This window comes from Microtus pennsylvanicus, chromosome 2 (genome assembly GCF_037038515.1).
Source record: "Microtus pennsylvanicus isolate mMicPen1 chromosome 2, mMicPen1.hap1, whole genome shotgun sequence".
NCBI classification, from domain to species: domain Eukaryota; kingdom Metazoa; phylum Chordata; class Mammalia; order Rodentia; family Cricetidae; genus Microtus; species Microtus pennsylvanicus.
Window position 1 is genome coordinate 68,851,814 of NC_134580.1, and position 25,756 is coordinate 68,877,569.

The 25,756-nt window shown below is 47.4% G+C and overlaps 1 protein-coding gene across 2 annotated transcripts; it reads left to right on the forward strand.

The window, feature by feature from the left end:
* Positions 1-104: 104 nt before the first annotated feature.
* Positions 105-24,211, forward strand: Arhgap1 (Rho GTPase activating protein 1). 2 transcript variants are annotated; one of them, XM_075961391.1, is made up of 13 exons: positions 105-240; positions 3,644-3,815; positions 4,011-4,106; positions 14,744-14,831; positions 19,971-20,102; positions 20,287-20,373; positions 20,501-20,599; positions 20,922-21,029; positions 21,115-21,191; positions 21,381-21,458; positions 22,141-22,269; positions 22,479-22,582; positions 22,695-24,211. In XM_075961391.1, exons 2-13 carry the CDS (start codon positions 3,683-3,685, stop codon positions 22,872-22,874), a joined length of 1,311 nt encoding a protein of 436 aa, XP_075817506.1. In that variant the 5' UTR covers positions 105-240; positions 3,644-3,682; the 3' UTR covers positions 22,875-24,211. The 2 variants fall into 2 exon arrangements, with proteins under 2 accessions (XP_075817506.1, XP_075817507.1); XM_075961392.1 differs by having other exon boundaries at positions 112-240; positions 3,668-3,815.
* Positions 24,212-25,756: the final 1,545 nt, after the last annotated feature.

The window sequence follows — 25,756 nt, forward strand, 5'->3', positions numbered from 1 at the left end:
GAGGAGTCGGAAAGTTCTACTGTCTAACCTCTTAGACGGGCATTTTGGCAGGTGACTCTCGGAAGTGGGCGGGACACCTGGAAAGCCATGTTTGGACCAGGAAGAAAACCGGAAGTAGGAAGATGTGGCGGAAGTAGCTGGGGCGCGGGGGCCCCGGAGGGGGCGGTTCCCGTTCCTCCTCGGAGCCGGATGTTTGCCGAGCTTTGACAGGCGTGGCAGAGGGAGCCTTGCCTGAGCGCGGTGAGCTGCAGAGCGCGGGGTCTCGCTGGGCGCGGTGGGGGAAGGGGAAGAGCTGCGCTGGTCGTCTGAAGGGCTTAGGTCCTAAAGGGGAGATTTGGAGGCAGTGACGCCGAGGTGGAACTGAGCCCGAGGGCCTTGGTCTCTCCACTGCCGGGATTTTGCCCCACTTCTGTGTCTGCAATGAGAAGACAGCCACTTTCTCTGACTTCTTCCTTCCCTCTCCAAGGCATAGGCCAGTACAGAATAAACCCGTGGGTGGGAGAAGTCTCCCTGACAGGATCCGGCAAAGCTCTGAGATCGAGAAATTAGAGGGAAGTGGTCGACTTTGCCACTTGATAGGCCATGCTTTCTTCTCATTTTCTTGTGAAATGAAATACATTCAGTGTAGGTTTTTGACTATGCAAACGAGATTATAGTTGGGAGTTACTGTCGTATAGGATTTATGTTTTAACTGAGTCACAACAATCCGATTCCAACACCAGCAAACATTATGACTTCAAGTTGCTATCTCTGTTCCGCCCTGGTATTCAAGTTCTGGCTGCCCCTTCGTGGCTCCTCTTTGAACCCTATGAATTTGTGACAGACACATAGGAGTGTTGTTGAGGGGCTGACTTTCACCAAGAGGCCACCTCAAACGTACTTGTGGATTGAAATCCTCCCTCTGGGCTCTATAACCTTTAGCAACGTGCTCATCCCCCAGCCCCCATTTTGCTCGAACCGTAAATGGCTTTACTAGCATACGCTGACCTAGTAGTGCGGTTGTGAGGTGAACTGGTTCCAGCTCGGGTACTATGTTGGTCTTTCACAAGTGTTGGTTCCTTTCTTCTCTTAGGAAAATCATTCAGTCATTCAGCTAATGACAGGATGTCTACCACGTGCCAGGCATTATTCTGAATAAGCTGCTTTGTTTTCCTGTGCTGGAGAGGGAATCAAGGGCTCTGCGTGTGCAGGCAAAGGGCTCTATTACTGAGCTGTGGCCTTAGCCTTCGAAATAGGCTCTTAGACAGTAGTTCAGAGGCTTGTGAAGCCTTTAAAATTGCATGCAAGATTTCATGGATCTGTTCTCTTTTTTTTGAGAAGTTCACAGATATCAGAATTTTTGAGAGATTTATGATTTTGCCAAAGTCAAGTCTTTTTCTAAAGTGACGCGTGAACACTCTCTAAAGGTAAAGGTTTACGTGCCAAAAACGCAAGATTCATCTTAGAGAGAGAAGTGTTTCTGCAGAGCTTAATAGGGCTTGCAAGTGGCTGGTATTATTTCATTTCTGTCGTTTTGTGTTAGAATTTCCCTTCGCGGGAAATTCATCTCCCACTGGACAGCAGATAAACATCTGGACTCAGAGAAGGCAATAGAAGGGGCCGAGAGAGGTCAGGGAGCTGGGCACACTGTGATTAGTTTTGCTGGTAAAGGAGGTTATGTGGGAGTTGAAGGAGCTCAGGAGAGAAAGAGGCTCCTGGGAAAGAGATGGGAGTCTCATTCAGCTGTTCTCCCTCACACACAGCTCAACTCTAACCGCTACTTTTAATCCTGTTTACTTCCAGCAAGTGCTTCTGAGCACTGGGGAGTTAGATCTGGGAGGAGCCTTTGCTTCATAGATGAGGAAATTTAAGATCCCGACAGGGAAGGCGCTGGCCCAGGATCTCTGCAGCCCTTGGCTTGGGCAGGACTGTCACCTGGTTTTTCATATATTCGATTCCATGCTTTTTCTGTCACACCAGATATTATTGTGTACAAAATGATTTCTCTTGCATAGCTGTGAGGTCGGGGGTGCCAAGAAGTTCCTGGCGCCTGGGCAGTGATGAGCGGGGAGCCACTCTAGCAGGAGGGTATTGTTTCCAACTGGAGTCGATTCACTTTAATGAGCCAGTGCTTCTCACCCTTCCTGATCCCTCATGTTGCGGTGACCCCATCCATAAAATTATTTTCATAACTGTAATTTTGTTACTGTTATGAATCATAATATAAATATCCATGTTTCCCAATGGTCATAGGTGACCCCTGTGAAAGGGTCATTTGGTCACCAAAGGGATTTCAACCCACAGGTTGAGAGCCACTAAGCAATGGTCCTGTGAGAAGCAGCCCTGTAGCCTCCTGGTTGAATCTGGGAGAGTCAGTAGGCCAGAGGCAAATTCCTCAATACTGGAGAGTGCCCGGTTGGAGGGCCGAGGGTTGAAGGGGGAGTGAGGATCCGGTCTTTGGGCAAAGGCAAAGTTACTCACCAAGAGAAATGCGTTCCTGAATGTGAAAGGTTTGCCCTCTGTGTTCTTAGTGAGGAACCTGTATTTTGGTGTCCAGCTGGATGAGTGAATCCCCAAGGGATGGGAGAAAAAGAGCAAGGAAGAAGCAAGGTCTTTGGCTTTGAAAACCTGAAACAGTTTTCCTACTGACTCAGTATATTGCCATGGTAACAAGGAAGTTGTTGCTTAGGCCCTGGGAGCTGTTCACCATTTAGAGCCCTAGGCTGTAATATGTGGAGAGGGGTGGTTGTTATGATCCTTGTGCTCACAGTGTGCATCTCACATGGCAGCTCTTCTCTTCTTCCTACCCCCAGGCCCTTTCTCTCCTCTCACCTGTCCTACTGATTCTCTGACCTTATATGTCATTTTCTCCTGGCCTTGGGAATGCAGTTTCTTCTTTGGTGTTGGGCAACTAGGTTGGATGAAGCCTCATTCCTCACCCATCTGGTGAGCTCAAGGGAGGTGCCACCTCCTTTGGCTGGGTCCTAGATCTGGTTTTAGTGCCAACTCTTCCCTCAGCTCTTCTGATCTCCATGCTCTAGATATTGCGGGCAACCTCTTTTCCCTCTGTGCCCTAACATCCTTAAGACAGTCTGTTGACTTTGCCACAGGGAAACCACGGTCTGGAACCCCTACAGGTTTAGAGAGGGCCAAGAGCATTGGGGACCTACAAGAGGTCTGCTGGGATTGGCAGATAGATTCCATTCCTTGTCCTAGGTAAACCAAACTGCACACCTCAGCCATGACCCTTTCTCCTGGGACCCTATCATCTTCGACCGGAGAAAGAAGTGGGATAGCCAGGGCCCCAGCTGGCCTTTTTCATGGCATTTGGAGACTCTTGGATTCCTCAGATTCTTGTAGCATCTATTCCTGTAACTGTTGGGGAATGTGAGGATATGCCCTTTGGCAGCTGGGGCTGCGTTACTTGGTCAGTCGGGTGACAGGCAGTGTGGGATCTGGCTGAGGACCTGAAGGGAGGTGCTGGGCTGTGCCATCCGCTACTCCAGCTGCCTTTTCTGGCAACATGCTCTGTGGAACTCTTGGCAGGATTAGGACTGTTGAGGAATAGGGACAAGGGTGCCAGAAGAGAAAAGAAGAGGACAGAAGGGTTCACTGAAAGAATTACAGAATCTGACCCACCACTCTTCCTCCCCTCCACATCCAGGTTTCTCCTCTGGTTCTTCTGCAGGGAACAGACACAGCCATGGATCCTCTCTCAGAGCTGCAAGATGATCTGACCTTGGATGATACCAGCCCAGCTCTGAACCAGTTGAAGCTAGCCTCCATTGATGAGAAGAACTGGCCTTCTGATGAAATGCCAGACTTTCCCAAGTCAGGTGAGTGGCACAATGTCTCAGACAATTGTAGACACCCTGGAGAGGAGGCTCCTTCCTGCTGGAGGGGTCTTCAGGGGGTAAGGTTGGGCCAAGGAGACCAGCCCTAGAGTATGGCTAGGACTGTAAGTTCCCTGGGGGCAGGCTAGAGAGAATGAGTCATGGAGAAAGTGACTCTGCCTTTGCCATATTCCTCAGATGACTCTAAAAGCAGCTCTCCAGAACCTGTCACACACCTGAAGTGGGATGACCCTTACTATGACATTGCCCGGCACCAGATTGTGGAAGTAGCAGGTAAGCATGCTCAGTAAGGTACTTTTTCCCTGATATTCCATGCTCCTGGCTTAGAGAAGCCAGCCTCTTTTGCTACCAAGAAAGGGTACATTTTGTGCCTAGCCTCTGGCCTGCTCTTGGGCTTATGGATCTTCCTTTATGAGCATGGACTGGTTTTGATTGGTATGTACCACTGCTTCCTGACGTATGGTCCCATGGTCTCCCACTACAGCCGAAATGTGGGAGGCATTGTGGCCTAAGAGCTTTGAAGTTAGAAAGTTGAGTTTGATCCAGTTTTGCTCTCTGACCTCCTTTCTCACACTGTTGTTGAGAGGAGTACAGTGATTCTCGTATGTTAGCATCCTGGGAGCTAGAGCTTTCTTCCTGTCCTGTCTTCCCTTCACTCGCCCTGATCCCTGATACCTGCTTTTCCATCAGTCACTGGAGATGTGGATAATGTCTCCCCCTTTTGGGGGTTTGGAATGGGCAGAGCCTTTTCAAGATGCACAGTGCCACGTGACTCCCTGGAACGTCAAGTTTCTTTTTTTTTTTTTTAAATATTTATTTATTTATTATGTATACAACATTCTGTCTGTGTGTATGCCTGAAGGCCAGAAGAGGGCACCAGACCTCATTACAGATGGTTGTGAGCCACCATGTGGTTGCTGGGAATTGAACTCAGGACCTTTGGAAGAGCAGGCAGTGCTCTTAACCTCTGAGCCATCTCTCCAGCCCCCTGGAACGTCAAGTTTCTAGTGGGTGTGCTGCCCTGCTGAGAATGGGTGCAGGAACCCTTTGGTTCTCTGCTTCAGGAAGCTCCCTGTGTCATAAGGCAAGCCCCAGAAGAGACTGGAGCAGGGAACTAGTGAGCCTCAGTGAGCTGGCTCTTGTCAGGGTCAGAAGAGGCCACAATGTCGAAGGCATTCCCATGGTGCCTGAGTTTCTGATGCTTACTTTGGTCTGGGTTGGAGCCCTTGAACGATCTCTCTCAACCCTGCAGAAGCAAGACAGTTTCTTCCTGGCTTAGGTCTGAGCCTGGGAATCTGAGTAAGGTGTCAGGGTGTCTAATGTCTGCCCTGACAGCCTCCTGACATGGTAGTCAGTCAGAAGACAGCAGGTGAGGTTGTTCCCCCCACTTCTGTGGGTGTCCCCTTGTCTTGCAACAAAACACCACCTTGCAGCATTTTTTTGTTTGTTTCTCCAGAATGTGGCGAGCCTGAGGGGGCCCAGCCAGGTAGGTGTCAGTTCTGATTGTCTGTGCTTGGCCCCCCTGGCTGTGGCCTCTGGCTCTATGAATCAGAAAGGACTCTTGGTGGAGGCAGGTGGGACCAGCTTAATTGCAGCTCCATCTAGGAATCTGGGAGCTGGTGTTGGCTTTGGAAGCAGGAAATAGCAGAGTGTCTGAGAGACATGATGAGGTGGAGACCCAAAAGTCTGGAGAGGGGAGCTCTAGGGGCTGTGCCTCGGGAAGCTCCCGGTATAGACAAGTCTTTTTTTTTTTTTTTTTTTTTGGTTTTTCGAGACAGGGTTTCTCTGTAGTTTTGGAGCCTGTCCTGGAACTAGCTCTGTAGACCAGGCTGGTCTCGAACTCACAGAGATCCGCCTGCCTCTGCCTCCCAAGTGCTGGGATTAAAGGCGTGCGCCACCACCGCCCGGCTTAGACAAGTCTTGTTTGAAGAGCCAGTGGTGATGTCTGAACTAGAGTTCAGAGAAAGGACCTGTGTGTAAGGGATACTCCCAATTCCTCGACAGCCTATGTTTGTCCCTCCCTTCAGTAGCTGCCATGGACCTCAGTCAAATTTGACTTGGTCCTTGTGGGGTCTTTCCAGTGTTGTGCTGGAACAGTAGACTCTATAGAAGGCCAAGAGACCATTATTTGTAACCTTTTCAGTTTATACAATAGCTGGTTTCAGGCTTCCAACATAATGTCAACTGGCTTGCAAAATGCCTGGCAATAGAAATATTTAACAAGGGGCTGGAGAAATGGTTCAGAGGTTAGGAGCACTGGCTGCTCTTCCAGAAGTGCTGAGTTCAGTTCCCAGAAACCACATGGTGGCTCACAGCCATCTATAATGAGATCTGGTGCCCTCTTCTGGTGTGCGGGCATACATGGAGGCAGAATGTTGTAGACATAATAAATAAATCTTTGAAAAAAATATTTAACAAGGGCTGGAGAGATGGCTCAGAGGTTAAGAGCATTGCCTGCTCTTCCAGAGGTCCTGAGTTCAATTCCCAGCAACCACATGGTGGCTCACAACCATCTGTAATGGGATCTTGTGCCCTCTTCTGGCCTGCAGGCATACACACAGACAGAATATTGTATACATAATAAATAAATAAATAAATAAAAATATTTAACAAATATAAACAGTCTTCATATACCATAACTTTCTCAGTCCCGACCTCCACCTTAGAAGTTCTTGTCCTAGCCGGGCGATGGTGGCGCACGCCTTTAATCCCAGCACTCGGGAGGCAGAGGCAGGCGGATCTCTGTGAGTTCGAGACCAGCCTGGTCTACAGAGCTAGTTCCAGGACAGGCTCTAAAGCCACAGAGAAACCCTGTCTCGAAAAACCAAAAAAAAAAAAAAAAAAAAAAAAAGAAGTTCTTGTCCTGCAGGTTGTGGGCAGCAGCACCCGGAAAACCTGCTGGAGAAGCTCTCCTGTTGCTGGTTAACACCCATGCTACCTTGAAAGAGCCTGATTGGTATCTGGGGAATGCAGGCTTCTCCTACTCCACCCTCTCCCCAGCACCCAGCTGCCAGCTCTGTTTCTCTCTTAAGGGTCCAGGGCAGAATCAGCTCTAATCCCTTCTGAGAGTAGGGAGGGGGTTCCGGTATGCTTCCTGTAGTAGCCACCCTGCTTGCTTGCAAACTTGGTGATGGGACTTCCATTTCTGAGGAGTCAGAGGACAAGGCCTAGAGCCCCAGGGCTCTGACTCATCCCATGCATGCCTTCCAACTCCTGACTGATCCTTGATCCCCTTGCTGTCTTGACATTTTTCAGTGTGTGTTACTAGATCAGCCTTATGGTTAGCACCGAGGACTTGCCTGGGTATCCGCCCCCTTTCCTAGAAGCTTACATTCTTACACTGGGTATGATTCAGTGGTAGAGCTCTCAACCTAGTGCAAGGCCTGGGTACCAGCCTCAGTACTGGGAAAAATGAAACAATAAAAAGGAACCTAACAGTCCAGTCTTTTTTTTTTTTTTTTTTATTTTCGAGATAGGGTTTCTCCGTAGCTTTTGGTTCCTGTCCTGGAACTAGCTCTTCTAGACTAGGCTGGCCTCGAACTCCCAGAGATCCGCCTGCCTCTGCCTCCCGAGTGCTGGGATTAAAGGCGTGCGCCACCACCACCCGGCTAACAGTCCAGTCTTAAAGCCAGTCACAGTCCTCTTTGACCCCCCACCCAGGGCTACCAGGGCACAAATTTCTTTTTCTAGAGAAAATGCACATCTTTGTAACTTTTGGTGAACCAGTGAGTTTATTAGGGTTACTCATAAAGCACGGATGAAGGGTTTCTACACCCCTCTTCTGTGGCCAGCTGAGAGGTGGAACAACATGCTCCTGGCCTGTAGCCTTACTCTCTCACTGACACCTTACATCCCAGAGCTCTCAGACCCTCTACCTTGGCCAGGTACTCAACTCTTCCAGACAGGCTTCAAATAAAAGCTTCAATGCTCTCCCCAGGCCCTCCCACTTCAGCACCTGCATTCCAGGCATTCCTTCTGCTTAGGTGGAACTAGGCAGGAGTCCCAGGACTTCTGAACTTCAGATTGTGTGGCTGGGCTACGTTCTATGTCTGTGTCTCTACCCCTGCTCTGCTGCTTTCCTTTCCCCCAACAGAGCCAGTTGGAAGTAAATGAGGGCAGGAACTTATCTGGAAGCCACCAGCAGCTGCCCCCCCCCAAAACACTAGCACTTCAGGGTTCAGAGAACTAGTGTGGTGTGCACATACCTATAATAAATATCAAAGCTGGAGGTAGTGGCACACACCTTTAATCCTACTGCTTGGGAGGCAAAGGCAGGTGGATCTCTATAGTTCAAGTCCAGCCGGTCTACATAGTGAGTTCCAGGACAGCCAGGGCTACATAATGAGACCCTGTCTTATAAAAACAAAGACAAAAACAAACAAGCAAAAATACCGAATTCTATCACTCAGTAAACTGAGGTAGAGGAGCTTCAGGTTTAGGCCTGCCGGGTGTGTGTGTGTGTGTGTGTGTGTGTGTGTGTGTGTATACCTGCTAATTGACGAAGTCTCAGTTTACCTTTTAGAATTAATTCAGAGATTTTCCACATAAGTTTTTAATTTTTTACTTGGTTTATGTGGTAAAAAGATCTATTCTAAGATATTATCGTCCCTCTGCATTAAAATTCCTGTAGGAGAAATTCTGGAAGGCAATATGACTAGAATACAATTAAGATTTGGATTCACCTCATCTACATATGCCTCCTGTAATTTCTCGTCAACAATCCTCAATTCCTTTTCTGCTTCAGCTGTTAATTCTCTGGGACTATTCAAGTCTTTATCACCATCTAAGGTTTGTTTAAATGAATTATTATATCAGGTGTTATCCCAACAGCCGGTCATAGACTGGAAATGTCTCCAAATAATCTTTGAAAGTCATTAAGAGTTCGTAACCGGTCTCTCCAAATTTGTGCTGTTTGTGTTCTAATTTTCTGTAAACCTATTATGTAACCTAGGTAATTAACAGAATCTTTTCAGGAGCAACTTGTAATCCCCATTTAGGCAAAACTTTCTTTACTTCTTTAAACATCTTTTCTAAGGTATCTATATTTGAATCAGATAACAAAAATGTCATCCATGTTATTGTAGATTATAGACTTGGGAAATTGCTTATGTATTATTTCCAATGGCTGGCTGACAACGTATTGGCACAGGGTTGGGCTATGGAGTATTCCCTGTGGGAGGATGGTCCATTGATATCTTTTAGTAGGCTGAGAATTATTTTAAGTAGGCACTGTGAAGGCACACTTTTCTCTATTCTTTTCTTGTAATGGTATAGTGAAGAAACAATACTTTAAATCAGTAACTATGACAGGCCATCCCTTTGGTAACAGAGAAGGCAGAGGAATTCCAGGTTGTAGAGGGCCCATAGGTTGAATAACCTTGTTGATATGTAACATGAACGGGGGCCTGCTTGTTGTTGGGGTTTCTGTCTCGCCCAGTACCCAAAAACTGTTTAGCCCCAAAGAAAATCACACATAGGTCTCCATAAATTATAAGCTGATTGGCCCATTAGCTCTAGCCTCTCATTGGCTAACTCTCACGTCTTGATTAACCCATTTTTCTGATCTATGTTAGCAATGTGACTCAGTATCTTCTTTCAGCGGGGCAGATCACATCCTGCTGCTTTGGTGGTCTGGACAGGAGTGGGAGGAATCAACTTCCTCCTTCCCAGAATTCTCCTGTTCTCATTACATCATTTCTACTTCCTGTCTGGTTTTCCCGCCTATACTTCCTGCCTGGCCAATCAGTGTTTATTTAAAACATGATTGACAGAATACAGACAATTCTCCCACATTGATAGCCCTTGGATCTGTCACCGTTCTCCATTTTCCAGATTTCATTTTCTTCTTTTTTTTTGTTTTTTTTAAATTTATTTATTTATTATGTATACAACATTCCTTCCATGTGTGCCTGCAGGCCAGAAGAGGGCACCAGATCTCATTATAGATGACTGTGAGCCACCATGTGGTTGCTGGGAATTGAACTCAGGACCTCTGGAAGAGCAGCCAGTGCTCTTAACCGCTGAGCCATCTCTCCAGCCCCCTCCAGATTTCATTTTAACAACAAATACAGGAGAATTCCAAGGGCTAGTAGATTCGTCTATATGTCGAGCATCTTGTTGTACCAGCTGTTCTAAAGCCTGTGACTTTTCCTCAGCTAGAGACCACTTCTTAACCCATATTGGTTTCTCAGTTAACAATTTTAAAGGTAGGGCTGTTGGTATCTCTGAAGGTTTATCAATTGCTTTGTGTTCTTGTACAACCCGAATGGCTGGTGTCCGTCGTCTATAATATCTTCTAATATTTTCCTTAAAAACATAAGATTTTGGGACGGCAGGAATGTTAATCTGGGTATTCCATTGCTGCAATAGGACATGGCCCCACAAATTCACTGCATTATTGGCTATATATGGCCTTAGTCTTCCTATCTGACCTTCTGGCCATATGCATTCAACCCGAGATAGAGTTCCAATTCCCAGGAACTGAACATTTACCTCTTGAAGAGGCCAATTTAGATGCCAAGATTCTGGAGTAATGATACTGACATCCACACCTGTATCTAATAAGCCTTCAATAAAAATGCCATTTATACAAACTCTTAGCTTTGGTCTTTGATCATTTATAGAAGTCTGCTAGAATACATGTTTCCTCTGTCCCACTGGAGTTTTTGACTCATCCTCCACATTTATCCCATCATTCAGACCAGTATTGCTTTTTACAGCAGGCATTGGATTTTTTAATTTTCTTGGTAAGACATGTTCTCCATTGTAACTGGGAATGACTGGACCACATTCATCATGGGGGCCTACAAGAGGCCCCCCACAGTGTTTCCTGATGATATTGGGTTGCTTGTCTATCTGTCATTGACCTACCTTCATTGTTCCAATGTCGGCCTTTGCCACACCTCCTACATACACCTGGAGGCTGAGTCCTCCTATTTCTGCCATTCCCAAGGAGGCATTATTCCTAGGAATCCATTGTCTACAATCCCTTCTCAGATGTCCCATTCTACAATTAAAACATTTGGTATTTTGATGTCCTCTCTTACCATTGGAAATTGCTTCTTCTACCCACGCTTCACTACCATAGTCAAGTGTCTCAACATTCATTGTAACGCAAGACCCATTCATCCCTGGGTGCTGATCTGATCTTTAAAGGTCCAAGGATCCGTTTGCACTCAATGTGGGCATTCTCATAAGACAAATATTCAATTATTATATGTCAAGCTTCTGGGTCAGTTACTCCTATTTGTACAGCCCTAGTTAGTCTTTGCAAAAAGTCACTAAAAGATTCTCTCTGGCCCTCTTTAACCCTAAGATAGATTCAACTCTCTTTTCTGGTTCCTGAATCCTGTCCCAAGCCTTTGAAGCTGCTGTGCTGCATAGGGACAATGTGTAGCCATCATAAAGAGCTTGATCCTGAGGATCAGAGTAAGGTCCTTCGCTTAGAATTTGATCTAGGGAAATCTCAAGTCCATTTGCTTTTTCTTATTGCTCTAAAGTTCTCGCCTCCTCTTTAAAAAAGAACCTCCAAAATAACTGCTGTCCACTTTCTAGGACTGCTGAGATTAACTGAGCCCAATCTTGAGTTGTTGCTTTGTTACTGAAAGCCCAGGTTTTGACCATCTCCCTAACAAAGGATGAATGTAGTCCATAAGCTACAACTGCTTCTTTAATTTCCTTTAGATCAGTCATACGTGTGGGCTCCCATGTATATTCTTTGACTACCTTAAGGTACTTGGGGCCAGATGCTTTTTCTGTTGTTATTACTGGAAAGGCAGGCAGAACTCTGCGGAAGCTACCCCGGGGATTTTTATGTACCGACGTGGTTAAATTTTGCCTTTGTACCTTTTGTTCCTGGTCATCAAATTTGATAATTTACTCAATATTTTCAAATCTGTTTACCATTGCCTTTTGTAATGTCTGAATTCCTGTCCCGTGTTCTGCTCTAATGTCCTCATTGATGATTCCAAGGTATGAAGTCTGTCCAGTAGAGATAATGTCTCATCCTTGGACATAATCTTTATAGCATGCATATTACCTTGCTGGAGAGACATTCTGTCAGTAAATCTGTCAGTCCCCCTTGACAGAGTATGATTAAGACATTCAACAGTGCGAATTCTCTCAAATAATGTTTCAACACCCACTGTCATTGACTGGGTTTTATGTGCCAAATCAGCTGTTTCCTTCTCCAGAGTGCTGAATCTTCCATTAAATGAAGTCATGTCCTTCTTCAGATTTCCAAACTCTTTCTTGAGAAACATGGTTTCAGTCTGTAACGACTGCACCATTTCTAAAAACCCCTCATTCTTAGCTCTATTGTCAAACCATTTTTTTTTTTTTTGGTTTTTCGAGACAGGGTTTCTCTGTGGCTTTGGAGCCTGTCCTGGAACTAGCTCTTGTGGACCAGGCTGGTCTCGAACTCACAGAGATCCGACTGCCTCTGCCTCCCGAGTGCTGTGTCAAACCATTTTTTAAGGAAAAAATATTGAGGACAAAACTAATCCCCAGAATTAAGATTAATGATGTAGAAAGGGCATCATAAAAGTCTTGTAATACCTGTAATACCTCACACATGCTGTAAGTAAAGAGGCTGTTGAAACCTTGGATGGTTAGGTTGTCTAACATATTGCCCTTGTTTTTTTAAATTTTATTTATTTATTTAACTTTATTATGTTCGTTGGTGTGAAGGTGTCAGATCTCATGGAACTGCATTTTCAGACAGTTGTGAGCTGCCATGTGGGTGCTGGGAATCGAACCCGGGTCCTCTGGAAGAGGAGTCAGTGCTCTTAACCGCTGAGCCATCTCTCCAGCCCCCATATTGCCCTTTTAAATTAGCAACTTATGATCTATATTTAAGATATAGATTTAATTAGCTGGATTAGGTGCAATAACCATAACCTGTCAGTAGGTGTCGCAGGCCACCTACAAAACTAACCCAGCTGGGCCTAATGATACAGTTGGAATCACGTGACTGGTATGAATCTGATTTTAGTGTGAAAGGCTAAAAGATATGCTTAGATCAAAAAATAGTTATTAATAGAAATCACAAACTGTGTGTACCATAGTGGGCCCTGATCAGTCAACAGCCGCAGGAGCACAGGGATAACAAGATAACAGCAGGCACCCAGGAAAGCCCGTATCCGGTCTGAATATCCGCACAGTGTGTCGTGATGAGAGGACTGGAAGCCCTTCTGAAGTGAGTAATGAGATAAGCTAGAGAACCACAGCCTATCCGCAGCAAGAAAAGCCACCACTTTGTGAGAATTCTGTATCCAAAAGAACTGCTGGCTCCACACACAGGCGTGGCTGGCTGAGGGAGGGCCTAGCCAGGCGCACTCCAAGCTCGCAGTGGGTAGTAGAGCTGGGGGTTCTGAAACCAAATGTTCTTCGTTGTCACCAGATGAAGGCATACGTCACAAAACAGTCCCACACCAGTTTGGAATTACAATTAATAAGAGGGTTATTTATTTAAGGGGAAAACTTACAGATCACTGTCCTAGACAACAAACAGTTCTGTGCACGAACAGGAACAGAGTCTAGCAGCCAGAAGTGGGAGCCAGAAGAGGAAGCAAGAGAGCGAGAGCAGGGCTACTGCTGCTTTTTAAAGCAAAAGAGACCACACCCAGGTGGGCTGGTATCTTAAAGTCTATTGGCTGAAGGAGCAGAAGAGCTCCCGCAGCAGTTTATCAGTGTTTCCGTTTCTCCGCCTCCCGTGTCTGAAGCCTACTCATTTGCTTCCCAACTCTGTGGACTTGTGGTCTTAGACCAGTGGTTCTCAACCGTCCTAATACAGTTTCTCATGTTGTGGTGACACCCCAACCATAAAATGATTTTTATTGCTGCCTCATAACTGTGATTTTGCTGTTGTTATGAATTGTAATATAAATATCTGGTAAGCAGGATGTCTGATTTGTGACTCCTGTAGAAAGGTCATTTGATCCCAAGGGGTTGTGGCCCACAGTGGAGTAGCACTGTCTTAGACTCTCACAAAATCATACAGTAGCTGCCCTTTGTTCCAGGCTGCTCTCACTTAGCCGATTCTCAAGGTTCATATATATTTTGTGCCATATATCAGTACTTTCTTCCTTTTTGTGGTCATACTTTTATTGCATGAATATACTTTATTTTTCATGACATAGATTATCATGTATCTCAGCCTAGCCTCAAATTTATTTAAGTGTAGCTAAGGATAACTTTGAACTTCTGGTCTTCCTGCTTGTGTCTCTGAGAGCTGGGGTAACAGATGTAACAACTATCACTTTTGGTTTATGTGGTACTAGGGATCAAACCCAGGGCTCCCTGTATGCTAACCTGAGCAGGCATGCTGCCAACTGAGTTACATCCCCATACATTTATCTACTGATGAATGTATGTTGTCTCCATAGACATTACCCTTTCAAGGTGATTTCACTTACTTATAAAGAAAGGGTCTCACTATACCTTGCTATTTTGGAACTTGCTTGGTGGACGAGGCTGGCTTAGACTCACTGTTTTTCTGTCTTCGCTTCTGCCTCTCAAGTGCTAGATTTAAAGGCACTCAACACTGTATCTATCCTAAAAGTAGTTTTATTACTACTGTTTTGTTTTATTTTTATTTTTTTGAGACTATGTCAAGTAGCCTACACTGGCCTTGAACCTATTAAAATTTGAAAGCCTGTTTTGAAAGGTCTTGAAAGCCTGATCTTCCTGACTCCAAAGTGTGGGTTTACAAGTGTCACCATGACTGGGTTAAAAAGCAAGGTTAAAATCTGGGGGAGGCGTGTCCCAATTCAGTGCGCTTGAAGTAACTGTACCCAGCATGCCCTTAGTAATGGACATGAGTCAGCCAAGCCCCTGCAATCACTGGCACAGGCCCCAGGTTGGTATGGTTCATTTTCCACCAGCTGTGCTCCATCTTCCTCCACACTTAGGTGACGATAAATACGGGCGGAAGATCATTGTCTTCAGCGCCTGTCGGATGCCCCCAAGCCATCAGCTGGACCACAGCAAGCTTTTGGGGTGAGTACCCTCAGGGCGTCAGGTGGGGCTGCTTTATATCATCTGTGGGGAAGAACCCTGGAGGAGCAGTCAGACCTGATTTCTAGTCCTAGAGACTGTGACCTTGGCAAGGGTCTTGGAGCTTTATTTTCTCAATGTTTAAAGATGATAATGAGGCATGTGGCCTCTTTACTGACAGGAGTGAGATGGCACACCAGAAAATAATCTTTTTGTTTGTTTGTTTGTTTTTTGAGACAGGGTTTCTCTGTGGTTTTTGGAGCCTGTCCTGGAACTAGCTCTTGTAGACCAGGCTGGTCTCAAACTCACAGAGATCCGCCTGCCTCTGCCTCCCAAGTGCTTCAGAAAATAATCTTGAAAAGTAAATACTTTCCAAATATGGACGGTGTTCCTGATATAGTCGTGATTCTCTCTCTTTTTTTTAGTTTTTTGAGACAGGTTTCTCTGTGTATACCTGACTTTCCTGGAATTAAGTCTGTAGACCAGGCTGGCCTTGAACTTAAATCCACCTGTCTCTGTCTCCTAAGTGCTGAATTAAAGGTATGCACCACCACTGCTAGGCATAATCATGATTCTTTTTAAAAATAATTCATTCAATTTCATTTTATATGCATTGAGATGAGGGTGTCAGATCCCCTGGAACTGGAGTTATAGGTGTGAGCTGCCCTGTGGGTGCTGGAAATCGAACCTGGGTACTCTGAAAGAATAGCCAGCCAGTGCTCTTAACATCTGAGCCATCTCTCCAGAACCATGATTTTTAATCATTTCTATTTATAATCGTAAATAACACTATCTTACTTTGTACCAAGTTTGGCTCAATGGCTTCTGTACCTGTGGGGCTTCTGCTACCAAATGTGTATGAACTCTCTCCTAGTACAGGTCCTAGGCTGCTTGTCTAGGTCATTGGTGTAGCTGTGAAGAGACTCCATGACCAAGGCAGCTCTTAGAGAAGAAGGCATTTAACCAGGGACTTGCTTACAGTTTTAGAGTTTTTGTCGTCATGGTAGGGAGCATGGCTACACACAGGCAGTCATGGTGCTGTGCTGGAGAGGTAGTTGAGAGCTGTATTCAGGTGTGCAGGCAGCCGCCAGGGCTGTGTGTACACACGCACATGCACACACGCACACGCACGCACACACACACAGCCTGTCAAGGGCTTTTGAAGCCTCAAGGTGCACCCCTAATGAAACACCTCCTCCAGTAAGGACACACCTGCTAGCCCTTCTGATCCTCCTCAAACACTTCCTGGGGACTTACGCATTCAAATATATGAACCCTTGGGGGCCATTCTCATTCAAAGCACCACACTGGCTAAATGTGGCGACCCTTATCTGGGTCCATAGCAGGGACCAGTGTGCTGTCAAGGGATGTGGGGTATTCCAAAAAAGCAGCAGAAATTGCCCTCAGTTTGCTCAGGGTGACCATTTTGTATTTTTCCTGAGCAGTTTCGAGTGCTCTCTAAAGTGTAAAATGTGTACAATACCCACAGCAGCTCCCTAAGGTCCTGAATGCTGTACACAGGCAGGGTTGTGGTGGTCTCGGGCAGACTGGGGGCCTGAGTGTGGACTTTCTGCTGGCCTCTGCTGAGGGGCTCATTCCTTGTAGTGACCTCTCTTTCCACAGCTCCTTATGAGCAGCAGAGTCCTAGTTGACAGTATACCACATGTCCAACTGGGAGTAGTCACTGTAGAGCTCACCCCAGGAGGCGGAGTCACAAACCCCACTCCAGCTTTTTTGTTAGATTGATGTACCAAGTAGCAGCCTTGTGGCTAGGTGGTGGGTCCAGTGAGAGGAAAGCACCTAGTTTTTAGGGCAGTTACTAAGACAGCTGTGTCTATCTTGGGTCTTCCTCCGTGCTCAAAGAGTCCTGGGCAGTTTGCTGTTGCAGGTCCTCCTTCCCTTTGCGCGCGCACACACACACACACACACACACACACACCCCACTTGGTCACAGTCTCTCCTGAGACCAGACTCGTGTTTCCACTAGTTCTGTCTGTCCTGTTTTCAGTCAGATTACATCAGACTTGGCTTTTCCCCACTCCCCACCCAGATCTAGGGGGTTGAAATGGAAAAATGCTTGAAGCTTGGAATCAGGAATCAGAAGACCAGTTAAATTTGAGCTCTGAATTTTAACTAGCTGTGTGCTTGGAGGCAGTTCTCACTGAGGTCTATATAAACTCTGAGTTCTCTGTGTCCTCACAGAGTTCTTGTAGGTAATAATGAAATTTCATCATATGTATTTTTAGAGTATTACAATTTTGGGAGGTTAAAAATATGTAAGTTGTTATGCAGAAAAAAGCACCCCTATAAAACAATGAAGTCTCACAGGCCTGTCACCCAGAAAGAAAGCCATTGCATGCTGCTACATCCACTTTGTATTTTCTTCTCCATTTGGAACTCTATATTCAATTTGATGTTTTGGATGATTCTTTCATCTTGTGGGTATAAAACATTCCTCAAAGACATCCTTTGATGTCCTTTTGTTTTTTAGCCCAGCCAGTGGCAGTACGCGACTTTAATCCCAGCACTTGGGAGGCAGAGGTAGTCAGACCTCTGAGTTCGAGGCCAGCCCAGTGTACTGAGTAAGTTCTAGGACAGCCAGGGTTACAGAGAAACCCTGTCTCAAAAAAACAAAACAAAACAAAAACAAAAACCAAACCAAACAAACAAAAAAACAAAAAAAACCACACCCAAAACCATATTATTTAGCCGGATGTAGTAGTAGTGCGTGCTTTAGTTCCAGCACTTGGAAACCAGAGATAGGTTGATCTCGGTAAGTTCCAGGTCAGCCTGGTTCTCCCACCCACCCCCAAGAAAACCCTCAAAAAAACATGTAATTTACATATAATATGCATGTAGAAAAGTAAACCAATTGTGTACTACTTTTTTTTTTCTTTTAAGCCAGCTCTCATTTTGTTGTAAACACCTAGGCTTAAGTGATCTATTTGCCTCAGCTTCTTGAGTAATTGGGACTACATACCTATAACACTGCACCCAGTTTCTGGTGAATTCGATGATGCATGTCTGCAACCAGCACTTGGGGGCTTATGAAGGAGTATTTTGAGTTTCAGGCCAGCCTGAGCTACAGAGTGGGACCTTGTCTCAGAAAACCTAAAAACAAAGCAAACCAGAAACTCCATACCTATCAGTGCCCCGCTCCACCTCAGGTCTCCAGTTTGCTTTTCCAGTGTCTGCCTCCAGCATGACTGCTGTTCTGATGCCTGACTTCACAGATTAGTCCTGTCTGCAGAGCATCCCATGAGATGGTCTATTTATAGATGTCCCATGATTTCTTTAGCCAATCTCCTGATATTGGACAATTTGCTGGCTGCTGAGTTGTTATTTTTCCCTAATAAAACTCTGGAATGAACAGTCTCCTACTCCCCTCTGTTTCCTTAGGAAGTATTCTTGAACACTGCCCAGCTTCTGATGGGCACAACTCCACTGCACTCCAAAGGTCACGGCGTGCATCCATGGCTGAGAGTGTCTGCTGTTCTCCTCATGCAAAATGCCATTTTTTTAATAAGATTTAATTTATTATGTATACAGTGTTCTGTCTGTATGTCTACAGGTCAGAAGAGGGCACTATATCTCATTACAGATGGTTGTGAGCCACCATGTGGTTGCTGGGAATTGAACTCAGGACCTCTAGAAGAGCAGTCACTGCTCTTAACCTTTGAGCCATCTCTCCAGCTCAATTCTTTTTGTTTTGTTTTGTCTTTTTGAGATAGGGTTTCTCTTGGTGTAACAGCTCTAGCTGTCCTGGAACTTGCTCTGTAGACCAGGCTGGGATTAAAAGCATGCACCACCACTGCCCGGCTTCCAGCCTGATTCTTATCATTATTACACAGAATAATTTAGCCCTTACCCACACTGAACACTCCGTGTTTACAAAGGGCTGTGGTACTAGGATGTCATTTTGCAGCTGAGTGTGGTTGCCAAGGGACTGATTGTCCATTTTCTAAGAGGTCTGATCCTGGCTTTCTACCCTCTCCTTATCTATCTATCTATCTATCTATCTATCTATCTATCTATCTATCTATCTATCTATCTATCTATCTATCTATCTATCTATCTATCTATTTGAGACAGGGTTTCTCAGTGTTGCTTTGGAACATCCTGGAACTCACTCTGTAGACAAGGCTGGCCTTGAACTCACAGAGACCCACCTGCCTCTGCCTCCCTAGTGCTGAGATTAAAGACGTGTGCCCAGCTAAAGATTTATTTATTTGTTTGTTTGTTTTGTTTATTAAGTATACAATGTTCTGCCTGCACGTATGGTTGTGGGCCAGAAGAGGGCACCAGATCTCATTACAGATGGTTGTGAGCCACCATGTGGGTGCTGGGAATTGAACTCAGGACCTCTGGAAGAACAGCCAGTGCTCTTAACTGCTGAGCCATCTCTCCAGCTCCCTATTGTTTATTACTTCCAAATTTCCAGTGTGTTCAGCGTGTGTGTGTGTGTGTGTGTGTGTGTGTGCATGGCTTTGTGGTCCATCAAAAGCCTACGGATTGGAACAGTTGACCTGGCCGTCCAGATGTCCTTTCATGAACACAATGTTTTATAGACTGTACCATAGATCACAGATTCTGTAGGAGGCAGAAGTGCTCCAAGGTCTAGAATGCAGTCTTGGCATTGAACACTTCACCACTGTGCCACAAACTGAAACCTTGGCCAAGCACCTGACCTCTGCTGATTGCCATCATTAGTAAAACAGGGTTGACTTGAGCTTCTGTTGTAATGTGGGAAGAATGAGGTAATGTATTGGAAGTGTTTGGCAGACATTAAAAGCTTTGACCAATAACCAGTGACTCAGGGCGATCCTGAAAAAAGTATGTCAAGCCCTTTAACTGTGAAATGCACAGCCCAGCTTGGACCTCAGGTCTGCCGATTTTGCTGTCAGAATGAGCGCTGTTTGCATACTTCTCCATTAGTCCAGCTCTGGCCTCTGCCTTCTTCCAGGAGAGACTGTGGGTTACACAGGCAAATGACAGCAGGGAGGTCTGTGGGGAAGGGAACCCCGATGCGAGTACTGGTTTCTGTTGTGCAGAGGACAGATCTGAGCAGGGCTTTTTACGTGTGTATGACGTTGGGAGTTGAACCATGGAGCTACACCCCCAGCCCTGGCACTTGTCTTGAAGGTACTTGAAGCACACACTGGACCAGTATGTGGAGAGTGACTACACACTGCTGTACCTGCACCACGGCCTGACCAGTGACAACAAGCCCTCCCTCAGCTGGCTACGGGATGCCTACCGGGAATTTGATCGCAAGTGGGTTGGGACATGGGGGTGGGCTCCAGAGCCTAGTGTGGGTGGCTCTGTGTTGACAGCTGTCTGGGTTCTGGATTGTCTGGGTTATTCTGGTCAGGAGCTTATTCCGTGTTAGTACAGGCAGGGCCCCTAACAACCCTGCCCCTCACTCCACCCATTCCCAAGTTTTCCACTTATCCTGCAGGTACAAGAAAAACATCAAGGCCCTGTATATCGTGCACCCGACCATGTTCATCAAAACCTTGCTTATCCTCTTCAAGCCCCTCATCAGGTGAGCAGGCCACAGGTGTGCACCCCTCACACAGCGTGGGGTGATGCAGACCAGGTGCCTGTCTGCAGGGAAAAGCAAAGGCCCACCATGGGTCCAGCCTGACCCAGATCCTTCCCATTGCCTCCAGTTTCAAGTTTGGCCGGAAGATCTTCTACGTGAATTACCTGAGCGAGCTGAGTGAGCATGTGAAGCTGGAGCAGCTGGGGATCCCTCGCCAAGTGCTCAAGTGAGACAGCAGGGTGTGGGGTGTGTGTGTGTGGGGGGTGTGCTTGCATGTGGACCCTGGAGAACCTAAAGGAGTGAGGACGGCAGTGTCAGGTGGATCTCAGTGAGTTTGAAGCCAGCAGGTCTACAAGAGCCAGTTCCAGGACAGCCAGGACTGTTACACAGAGAAACCGTGTCTCAGAAAAAGAAAGGAAAGGAAGAGGAGCCGGGGGGGGGGGGAGGGTGAGGAAAAGAAAAGAAAATCACACAGTAAATGCTTGATAGCATTGGCTACAAAACTACAGAGCCAGAGGGCCTGACCCTTGTTCCATCTACTCTCCCAGGTATGATGACTTCCTCAAATCCACCCAAAAGAGCCCTGCAACAGCTCCCAAGCCCATGCCACCACGCCCCCCGCTGCCAAACCAGCAGTTTGGGGTCTCACTGCAGCAGTGAGTATGCTGAAGTTGGGCAGGCTGGGGCTGATGGGGGCTGGACCAGCCTGCAGAGTCCCAGCTCACCCCTCTGCTCCCACAGCCTCCAGGAGAAGAACCCAGACCAGGAGCCCATTCCCGTTGTGCTCAGGGAGACAGTTGCCTACTTGCAGGCTCACGGTGAGTGCTGTGGAGTCCTGGACCTAGTGACCTTCCCGGCCACTCTCTTCCCTGGCTGCCCTAGAGAAACTCTGAGCAGAGCATAAAAAAGTACACTCCAATGACCCTTCTTTGAATTCCAAGAGTGATCTGGCAAGGAAGTGATCTATCACCTAGAGCTCGGAGACTCACCAGCCCCTTGTTCCCCAGCTCTCACCACAGAGGGCATCTTCCGGAGGTCGGCCAACACCCAGGTTGTACGGGAAGTGCAGCAGAAATACAACATGGGTGAGTGGGCCAGCCCCTGAGCTTGTCCAGAGCGTTTGTGTGTGCAGTGATGGGGGGGGGGGAGAGAGAGAGAGAGAGAGAGAGAGAGAGAGAGAGAGAGAGAGAGAGAGAAGGGGACATGTTGTAACTGATGGGCTGTAAGCAAGGTCCCAGATTCTCTTCTTGCCAGAATTTCCATGTCCTTTGGTGTGGCCAAAGGTCCTGCTTCTGCTGCCTCACTTTGGGGAGCTGCAGCCTTGGGTTCAAGGTCATTTAGAGGCAAAGGGGCAAGGAATAATTGTCACGTTTTCCAGTGTCCTCATGCTCTGCAGATGGTCTGAGTCTGTGTACCCTTGTTGAGAGGAAGAACTGGGCAATGGTGGTGCACACCTTTAATCCCAGCACCCAGGAGGCCGAGGCAGTCAGGTCTCTGTGAGTTCAAGGCCAGCCTGGTCTTCCGAGCAAGTTCCAGGGCAGGCTCCAAGGCTACACTGAGAAACCCTGTCTTGAAAAACAAACAAACAAAAAAGGGGAAAAAAAAAGAAGAAAACAAACAAAAACCGAAAAAGGAAGTGAAGGGGCAGATGCAATAGGGGGGTCCTGGGAAAAGGCAGCTTGTGCAGCAGACAAAAGGACAAAGTAAGGGGGCTTGTTGGCCTCTGGATTGGCCTGGTGTTCTCTCATCCTTTCTTCCTGCATGTAGGGCTGCCAGTGGACTTTGACCAGTACAACGAGCTGCACTTGCCGGCAGTCATCCTCAAGACCTTCCTTCGGGAGCTTCCTGAGCCCTTGCTGACCTTTGACCTCTACCCCCACGTTGTGGGCTTCCTCAGTGAGTTCTCTCTTTCCTCCCCAGCTATGCAAATCCTCTGCCAGAGCTGCAACTGAGCTCAGGGGAGTGTATATGGCCATACCCACCGTCCCCTGCAGGCTCGTGGGCATAAACAGCTCTCAGAAGTCCGGTTGGGTCCCCACTAGTCTCACACCAGGGTTTCCTGAGCTAGCCCTGTGCCCTGTAATCTGGAGCTGCCCTCTTCACAGACATTGATGAAAGCCAGAGAGTGGAGGCCACGCAGCAGGCTCTCCACAGCCTGCCAGAGGAGAACTACCAGGTGCTGCGCTTCCTGACTGCCTTCCTGGTACAGGTGAGCCCTGGCCCCTGCTGCTCACCTGGTGTGGGGGGGGATCACTGCTTGGATGTGGTTGCTGGGTGTAAGAGGCCCTAGATTCTAGTTGTAGCCCCATTTCCTTCCACAGATATCTGCCCATTGTGACCAGAACAAGATGACCAACACTAACCTGGCTGTGGTCTTTGGCCCTAATCTGCTGTGGGCCAAGGACGCTGCTATCACCCTTAAGGCCATTAATCCTATCAACACCTTCACTAAGTTCCTCCTGGATCACCAAGGGGAGTTGTTCCCCAGCCCAGACGCCTAGGAGGTCTGAGCGCAGCCCCCACCAGCCCCTTCTCTGGCATCCCCAGTTGGACTTGTCCTCCTGGAGTCTAGGGTTCCTGCCTAGGAAGGGGCCCCCGAAACCCTGGGAGATGGAAGTTGGAGCTAACTGGGCAGCCCCTCCTCTCGGCCCACCTCACCAGCCCTGGAGGCCTCTATTATCGTAAGACATTTTCTTTGCCTTATACCTCTCACTGCCTCTTTGGTTGCTGGGCTTTCCAGAACTGGGCTTGGCGCCTCTAGGACCGAACCTCAGTAACCCTTTTCTTTTTCCTGCCTGTTTCCCTGGCAATTGTAGAAGACTAAATCACTGCCGGCTGTGCTGGTACGGGGGCTGGTCCTCTCTTTCCTGCTTGTTAGGAAATGGGACAGCTGAGCTTCTTGACTTGAGCTGGCTCTGCTGGGTACGTCCCTTTCTGGTCAGTTGCTGTGCTTTTTAGAAGTGAATGTTGGCCTGGGCGCAAGTTCCCTGTGCTGCCCTTCCTACTAGTACGGATGGCAAGACCAGAGTTGGCTTGTCACTTCCGCCTCCTGGGTCTGCTCCTCCTCCAGTGCTACTGCTCCCAGTGTGCCCTGCTCCCCCATCTCTGCCACACCTGGCATCTGACTCTGCACATGTGTTGAAATGGTCCCCCCACTCCTGGGAGAGCCCCAGTGTCAGGTGTCAGCAGCACAGTCCTGTCCCCCATGCTCTCACGTGTACAGACCCCCAGCCAGTGCTCCAGGATCCCTGGTGGCCCTTACTTCCTGCCTGGGTACTCTTGGAGGGCACGGAGCTCAGAAGCCCCTACGAAGGGAAGGGGTTTTACTAATAAATCACCCCACCAGGAAGATTGAGGGAGTGTGGTGGCTACCGGGCCGTTGTCTCTCAAAAACCCTGAGCCACAGTGATGACTGACCGCTTTCATTCTATGCCTAGTGAAAACTCGTGACCCCTAGTGAAGGGCAAGTACCTGCAGTGAACCTGCCCTGCCCTGCGCGGGCGGCCTGGCAGGACAGCTCCAGAGATGGCACTGGGTATTGTGGGACCTGCACTGGGCATCTTGCAGATGAGGCCGCCGTGTATCAGGTCTCTGATCCCTGAAGTGCTGCTTCTGTCAATCCCGGGCCACTCGATTGTCACCCACCTTTTTGTATCAAGTGTTGCTACACTCCATTTATTGGGGAGCCTTTGGGACCTCTCTAGCCCTGCCCCTGCCCTGTCAGTGTGTACTGGGGGCTCTGTGAATCCAGTGTTCACATTTACCGTGATTTTCCCGGCCCCAATCATGTATTTCACCGTCTGCACTTTTTGTATTTCAATAAAAATGGAAATGGAAATGCCCATCTGGCTGCTTAGGAAGTAAGACCCTGGACCACGTGGGAAGTGTGGCATGACTGAGAAAGAGGGCCTCAGGAAGTCCCCTCCCTAGTTCATCTTAATTTTGTCTGTCATAATTTTCTTGGGGAAATGTGAACAATGAAAGTCTAAAGAAAAATGATTCCGATCCCAGTCAGTGGCATACTTTGTGAGCACGGGGACCCCGAGCAGCTCTATCACAGAGGACTCACCCCAGTGTGGGGAACTGTAAAGATGGGGTCCCTCCTCCAATCTTCAACTCCCATATATTTAAGTCTGGTGCCTTCCAATATCACATGCAACTGGGACAGAATCATATGTAGTGGAGAGAGAGCAGGTGTAGCTTCCCAGTGACGATCTAATGACCCTGCTTACCTCCTTTCAAAAGACCCCCAGCCCTCGTCTTTTCATTGTGCCAATTGTTTTTGCCTCCCCCTCTTTACGTAGGTCCTGAGGACAAGCTCAGGTTGTCAGACTTGCGCAGTAAATACTTCACCAATGGAGCTGCCTCTCTAAGGTTTTCTTGTGCTGTGGCAACAGCTGCTCTGATGAAATAAGGGCTGGGAGCTCGAGAGAGCAGGTAAGAGCACCTGGTGCTCTTCCAGCAGGGGCTCAGCAGCTCCACAGTCTACACATGCATCCATACATATCAGGATTTTTTAAAAAGATAAGAGCTGTATTATGCCTGGAAGACAGCACTCCATGGTACTCCCTTTCCTTATTCTGAGTAGGCCCACGGCCTGCTTTCTCATCATTTTCAGGCAGAGAAGTACCAGGTACCACCCATGTTTTGTACCTGCAGCATTCCAACTGCTCACTGTGTGTTCTACCGTGGGACCAGGGCTTTCTCTCTCAGTTGACTGAAAAGGAGAGAACTGAATAGTGTTGGATCGAGGTGGCTTTTACAGTCAGTCACATTAGGGCTTGAATCTTTGGTGTTTCTGATAGGGTCTGACTATGTGACCCTGGTTATCCTGGAACTATGTTGACCAGGCTGGCCTCAAACTCCACAGAGATCCCCTCTCTCTCTCGCCCTAGAGCTTCAGTCTTGATTTTCTTACTTGGTGAGATTCAGGAGTCCATGTGGGACTATGTATATTTATCAAAAACTGGTTCCTGAGGACCAGAAATAGTATCTGTGGTAAAAGTGACCAGAGGATTATCCTAGCCTCGGCTGTGATTCAGTTTTCATTTCTTTTCTTTCACCTCCCCAACCCTGACTCTTGGCCTGGGAGGCTAGACTCTCTCCATTGCCACCTGGACACACAGGATGTGGTCTGTTCTCCTTCCCTCTCTTGAGTAGACTTTGCTTGGTTTTCAAGGTTGGGATGGTCACTTTCAGGCCAGGGCAGTAGCTGTGGTGGAAGTGCAAGAATGTAGGTCTCATCCCTAAAATTAGAAGTTTGTTTATTTTTAAATCCTGGAACTCAGAGATCTGCCTGCCTCTCCCTCTCAGTACTGGGATCAAAGGCGTGCACCTGACACACCCAAGATGGTAAATCTTAGGTGGGTTGTCTTCTGAGACG

Excerpts from the sequence above, each read along its gene's own strand:
- Arhgap1 (XM_075961391.1), top strand. The coding sequence starts at position 3,683 with ATGGATCCTCTCTCAGAGCTGCAAGATGATCTGACCTTGGATGATACC. Across the intron at positions 3,816-4,010 it reads GCCAGACTTTCCCAAGTCAG|ATGACTCTAAAAGCAGCTCT; the intron begins GTGAGTGGCACA and ends CATATTCCTCAG. Across the intron at positions 21,459-22,140 it reads GCAGCAGAAATACAACATGG|GGCTGCCAGTGGACTTTGAC; the intron begins GTGAGTGGGCCA and ends TCCTGCATGTAG.